This window comes from Dipteris shenzhenensis, chromosome 12 (genome assembly GCF_047967505.1).
Source record: "Dipteris shenzhenensis isolate YYH24624 ecotype China chromosome 12, Dip_SZ_1.0, whole genome shotgun sequence".
Classification (NCBI taxonomy): Eukaryota; Viridiplantae; Streptophyta; class Polypodiopsida; order Gleicheniales; family Dipteridaceae; genus Dipteris; species Dipteris shenzhenensis.
This window is the reverse complement of record NC_141607.1, coordinates 39,596,405-39,602,770: the sequence shown is the minus strand read 5'-3', so window position 1 is coordinate 39,602,770 and position 6,366 is coordinate 39,596,405. Positions and strand designations below refer to the sequence as shown.

Below are 6,366 nucleotides of genomic sequence, written 5' to 3'. Positions count from 1 at the left end.
TTTTTCCTTGTGAGGTGTACACACTTCATAATCTGTTTGGGGCTTTGCCCTCGTGATATGTATTGCATATGTTTTCATAAACAAAACCTTTATCATATATATATGTGAAAAAGCTCTCATGTTTTTTTGATCATATGGAAATATTTGAGAAGACCTTTGAACCTGCCGTAGGTTGTACTCTATCTATTGTTACATGTTGTTTCTTGTTTTTAGTTTTGGTTTTTATTGAAAAGGTTTTGAGAACTATGATTGGAAAAATGCCTTGTTTTTTGTCTTTTTCAGGATGACAGGAAAAAAAGGCAGAAAAGTTCAAGTGGCACATTCTACAAAGGTGACAAGAGGAACAAAAGTAGATCACAATGTTGAATCATCAGTAGGTGGAACCGAAGAGCAAGAAAGTGTGGTGGGTCTAGAGGTTGAAGTATCATCAACTCAAAGAGATGAAGGTCCAAGAGTGGAGGAGGATGAGTTGGATGATAGTGAAGTTCAGATGGAAGGAGGAGGTGATGTGATTGGCAAATGTAGGATTCTTGATTCAAACCAGTGTCCTCGCATTCCCTTGTGTAGGTTGATACCTTATGCAAGAGTGAGAGGTCTTCGTGATGATGTATCTTCACTCAAAAGTACATTTCAAGTGGAGGGCTATCTCCCAGAGAAAGGGTCTTTCATTGTATCTGTCTGCAAGAGTGATGGAGGGGAGACAGTTGTGACAGATGATATGAGGAAGAGTTGGTCTCCCACCTGGAGAGAGGTGGATGAGGAGTTTGAGAAAGATGTGATGTCTAACATTGACTTTCATTTTATGTCGCAAAAGATGTTATTTGTTTGGGAGGGCAATCATAGGACCACTGCATGGATGAGTGTTATCAAGGAAATCTTTCCTACAAACAAGAAAAGACATGTACGAGTGGTATGCACAATAATTGACCCAAGAAAAATTAGTGAGATTGCTCTCTTGGCAGGGCTATAACGAATGAATTCGTAAGTACATGGACTCTTTGAATCTTCTCCAAATTTGTGTTTTATGCTACTTTGCATTTATTGATTGGGTTGTGTACTTTACTGTTTGTTTTCTAGCATGAATGAACATGCCATTATCAAACCCAGTCTAAGGGACATACTCATAAATGCACACAACATTTGTGAGTGTGACTCTATGGTGTTTATGAAAACATTGTCTTCGAGTGAGATCAAATCAATAGAGAATTGGAGGGCTCAAGAGAGTAAAGGGAAGAAGCCATGGTTTCCATTGACAAGAGGTTATCTAGCAAGGCTTGTCTTCCAGGTAGAATGTTACATTTGTATTGATGCTTACTTCTTTATCACTCCTTTGCTTTCTCTAATTGGAACTTTTGTATGTAGGTTGAGTACAATACAGAGCTTAAAAAAGCAATGGACAAAATATCTACAAAGCTACCTTTAGATCAAAGGGGAGAGGCAGAAGGAAAGCAGCGTACCATAATTCAAAAGAGAATTGCTGATAGGATGGGAAAGGTGTGAATTGAATTTTCTATACTTTGTTGCATTTATTTTGAAGTTAAGTGACTGACATGTCATCTTTGGATAGGTGTTGAATTGTATAGATCCTGGTCTTGGAGAGGCTTGGTTGGAAAAGTTGTTTGCCTTGCGCTTTGATGGTGTGGACTCTTGTGTGACATTGGAGAAGCTCCAACTCATTGCAAAGTCTGATTTGAGATTAGAAAAAAAAAATATTTTCCTTTCTTTGTTAGAAGCCACTAAACCTATGCGAGACATGTACTTCATGCCTGTGGGCGACCTTGAGTACAGAGGGTGTGTTTCTTCTACCAATACAAATCATCTTTCATGGTGTTTGTTTGTTTCTTGCCAATAACATGACTCTTATTTTTTTATTATAAAATTGCGTCAACTTTTACTGTTTAGGTGGATTAGTAGAGAGATATTTTTGGAGAAGGTGGAGAGACAGTCATTGAAAGTGCTTGAAGATTTGAGGGTGATCACAACAATGGGCATGCCTTTGGATACCCCTAAGATTACACATTGCAGCAATACATGGAGGATATAAAACTGGAGGGGAGAAAACATATAATTGTGGTGCTAAGATCAAAGGAAACAAAGATGGAGAGCAAGGGTGGAAAAAAAGGAGATGGACTATCTGAGTTAGACATGGCTGCCCATAGGGTGGTTTATAGGTATGTTGTCAATTCATTCGAAGGTTCATTTTTCATTTGTCTATTTTTGTGCTATTGATTCATGTAATTACACAATCATTGATGGTTGTTCCACTTGATTTCTTGACCCTTTGATGGTTTGGGACATCCAATTTTTTTGTGTTTCTTGGTTGATAGATATCTCTCCCACTTGGCAATAGAGAAAAGGATCTCTGACATTCCAAATTTGTGCAAGAGTTGGGTGGAGATTGGTCATGCTACATGCATGTATCCACCTGGCATGCACCGTCTCTCTCAATGGGAATTAGCACATTGTCCCTAGTGGATAGATTTTCCTAAAGGACAAGTACTGGTGCGAGAAAGAGACTTGTACAATACTTATGCTTCACAAAAAGCCAATGAAACAAGTAAGGACAAAGTGGAGGGAAGCTCAAGGAGAGATAAGAAAGAGAAAGAGAAACAAGAACATCCTACAGAAAAAGGTAAGGAAGATACAATATGATTGTTTGTTGATGTTGTCTTCAATTTGTTTTGTTAGTGCATTAATAAGTTTATGATTGTTCTCTTTCTAGATGAGGGACCATCTAGTCCTATGCGACATGAAATGGATCACATAGAGAGTGTAGGTAAGGGTGTTATTGTGTTCTACATATGTAGTTGTTCCTTTAACACTAGTTTTACCTGTAATTAATTTGCTTTTGCATATAGGTGGAGAATCAATCTCGAGACTTGTGAAGCAATACGTGTTCCATCGATCACAGTCACCTGACATTTCCTTGGCCCGTGGCATCACACCTTTGTTTGCTTGTACAGTTGGAGATTACATTGCAATGGGCAAAGACTTTGCTGACTCTAAAAGAAATGATAAGTATGCTATTTTGCATGAGTTTTTTATTACAGTGGCTAGTCGAGATCAAGACTACAAGAGGATGGGTAAGAAGGTGAAGTGGGCTTCAGATTTTATATTGCTCGATTTTCCATCTGGCTATCCACTTGATGAGAGAGGATCCACTCCTACTTGGAATGTCTTGCTCGAGGACCATGTGCGGCATGGGCTTGCAGTTGCATCAGCTTCTTTGTCTGATAGTGGTTGGTTGGCATGCATATGTCCTTTGGCAGGTAAGGCACAATACCACAATTGACATTTCACATTTTTTGTTTCCATTCTACTAGTTTTAAATAAAATTAATTGCTTGTAGGACAATGTATTGGTTGGATGGAACAGTTTGCATATGTCCAGGGCTTGGAGGTTGTCAGACGTGTGATCATTCATGACAAGTTTCCATATGGATTTTGTAGAGAACATGATAAAAGTGTTAAGGTAAGCTACCATTCCATGCATTCTATGTTTGCATTCCATGATAAAAGTGTCTTTGACAAATATCTCCTCGTTAGTCCTATGCATGCTATGTTTGGAAGGATAAGTCCTATGCATGCTATCTTTGCCATCTTTCATGCTATAATGCTTGCTAGTTGAAGTCAATATACTATACATGTTTTTCTCCATGTGGTTTCCAGATGCAATCTTCAGTATTAGCTCTAATACGTAGAGCAAAGAAGAATCCAATAGTTTTTTGGGAGGAGAGCTTTCCACTTTTCCAACAGCTTTTGATTGATCCACGTGAAGATGTCTCGACTCATTACATACCTCCCTCTGCAAGGACAATTGTGTTGATGTCTTCTCAGCTAGCATGAGGCGGACTAGAGAGGAGTAGTTTTTTTGTAGGTTGCATTATGTCTCTTCTCTGTGTTCCTGGAGGGCTGGTTCTAGAGATGGGTTGTGGTACAGCCCCTCTTATGTGTGCTTGTCAGGCCATTGGCAAGCCTTGTTTTTCATTTGATTCAGACAACGGTATTATGGCTAGCATTGTTGAGCCACTTGTGGCAGATCATTCTGGAAAACGGATCAGGTCAGAGCATGATGGAGAGGGGGAAGAAGAGAGAGTGGAACCTGTCACAAACCCCTTTGATGAGTAGTATGCTACTAGCCCTGAGTTTTTTTGTTATATATTTTGAATGCTAAAATTGAGGACTTTGAAAGTGTTATTTAGCATCTTTATAATATGGTAGATAGTGAACATTTACGGGTGCCTTTGAATCAAGAAAGTACAAATTTTGATGCTTTGGATAGTGTTTGTAAGGCCTTGATCTAGCAATTGATTTTTTTTGCTTTTTGTTGGTAGCAAATTGTCTTTTGTATAACACATAAGGATGGCAAGTTCTTCTTATTGGAAATTATTTTCATTGTTCCACTTTGACTTACTTTCCTTTGAAATGTATGTTTTGTTGTAGTTTGTTGCCATGCTATGCAGAAAAAATGGCAAGATTCATGACAGCCGACAAGAGATATGATGAGTGGCAATTAGATAAACCACATGCGCGCAACTACTTTCTTGATGATGAATGTCAGGGGGATTAGAACATGGTTTAAAACATCATTTTGTTCATAGACTGATAATTGTTGTGGTGAACCATGGATACATTTGGAAAGTTTTGGTCTAGTGCATTTTGTGGGTGAAGTGGTATATCAATAGTCATCTATGTTATGAGTTTGGTAATTAGTTTATGTTCTTCAAGTGAAAGATAGGGTGGATTGTAAGTCTGATTATTGGTATGCTTATTATGACAACATCTTGCTATAGTAAGTTCGGTTTCAAATTTGTTCTCATCGGAGGAATTGTAAAAAAACTCGCTCGCTTCATTGGGCCCGCTCGCTTTTTCTCGCTCGCTCTATTGACTACCTCAGAACCTAGCAATAGATTAATCCTTGACCACCATGAGATGGCATGAGAAACTATGAGACTAGATGTATCCTTGACATAGCCTGAGGCATTTCCTTGAGGGGGGGTTTGTTGGGATATCTCAAGGTGTATGCCTCAGGCACACCTTATGTTTCTATGTGTGAGTGCTAGAGGCACAGTTAGGTGCCCACAAGCACAGTTAGGTGGTGGAAGAGCCACATAGGATGATTGAGAGAATCTAGGAGCAGATTGAGGAGATGATTGTGGAGCTCTGAAGTCATCAGTGATGTCAGTGAGCATGTATGAGGTGCCTACTTCAGGACCTCACTCTTCTTCATTCTACAAGCAAGTAATGCGAGTATTCTGAGTTTGTGTCCACTCTTTGCTTTCCTTTCAGTTCCCCAACAGTAATGCCATTTGGCCTCACCAATGCTCCTGCTACCTTTCAAAGATTTATGCAGATGGTGTTTGCTCCTTATTTGGGGGATTTCTTGGAGGTGTTTTTAGATGATTTCTGTATATTCTTGTCATGTAGGGAGCACATCATGAAGGTTAGATTGGCCTTCCAGAGGGTCAATGATGCAAATGGCAGTCTCAACCCTGAGAAATGCACCATTGGAGCCACTCAAGGGAGGTTATTGGGACATGTTGTCTCATTTGAGGGCATCAAGCCTGACCCCAAGAAGGTAGAAGCCATCCTCAAGCTCTCCCCACCTACAACCAAACGTCAGGTACGCTCATTTGTCAATCTAGCAGGATACTATCACCGCTTCATTGATCAATATGCTGCTTTGACACGGCCCATGACTATGCTATTAAAAGATGGGGTTGATTTCTCTTGGGATGAGGATTGTGATCATGGGTTTGCACAAATCAAGAATGCTCTGGCTTCAGAACCCATTCTACGTAATCCAGACTGGTCAAAGACCTTCTATATCAATCCTGGGTTTGGTGAGCACACTCTGGCAGGTATTCTTCTCTAGCAAGGGGAGGATCGGTTCATGTATCCCATTCGATTTGCTTCTCGACAATTGCTCGACACTGAGCGACGCTATTCAGAGGCCGACAAGCATGCCTTGTCTTTGGTGTTTTGCATTGAGAAATTTAAGCATTATGTGGCTGGAAAGTCCTTCTTTATACTCACTGGCACTGGTCTTGCAAAGCAGGTTCTTCAATCACCAAATCCCATGGGCCGGTTGGCCAAATGGTTGGCAGTTCTACAAGAATATGATTTGTCTTTCAAAATTGTAAAAGGGTGTTGTTCCAACTTGAAGAATGCTTTGATTGATTTAGAGGAGTGCCTTGATGTAACCCTTGTAGCAGCCATAGAAGTTGGGGATCCTTGGTATGGTGGTATCTACAAGTTTTTGACTGCTTTCTCCTTTCCTTCAGAAAGTACTAGCTATGAGAGAAAGAAGATCCGCAGAGATAGTAGGCGCTACACCCTCCTTGATGGGGTGTTGTACCGTCAAGGC

General features: G+C 40.0%; 1 protein-coding gene and 1 long non-coding RNA gene across 2 annotated transcripts; both read left to right on the top strand.

The window, feature by feature from the left end:
• Window positions 1-1,156: 1,156 nt before the first annotated feature.
• LOC147896203 (uncharacterized) lies at window positions 1,157-1,952 on the top strand. The gene is made up of 4 exons (XM_087382232.1): window positions 1,157-1,285; window positions 1,363-1,494; window positions 1,568-1,637; window positions 1,903-1,952. The coding sequence occupies exons 1-4, from the start codon at window positions 1,157-1,159 to the stop codon at window positions 1,950-1,952; spliced, it is 381 nt and encodes a 126-aa protein (XP_087238358.1).
• Window positions 1,953-3,163: 1,211 nt separating this feature from the next.
• On the top strand, window positions 3,164-4,576 carry LOC147896202 (uncharacterized). Its single transcript, XR_015541876.1, has 3 exons — window positions 3,164-3,269; window positions 3,350-3,471; window positions 4,443-4,576. It is a non-coding gene; the product is annotated as an uncharacterized LOC147896202 (long non-coding RNA).
• The last annotated feature ends 1,790 nt before the right edge of the window (window positions 4,577-6,366 follow it).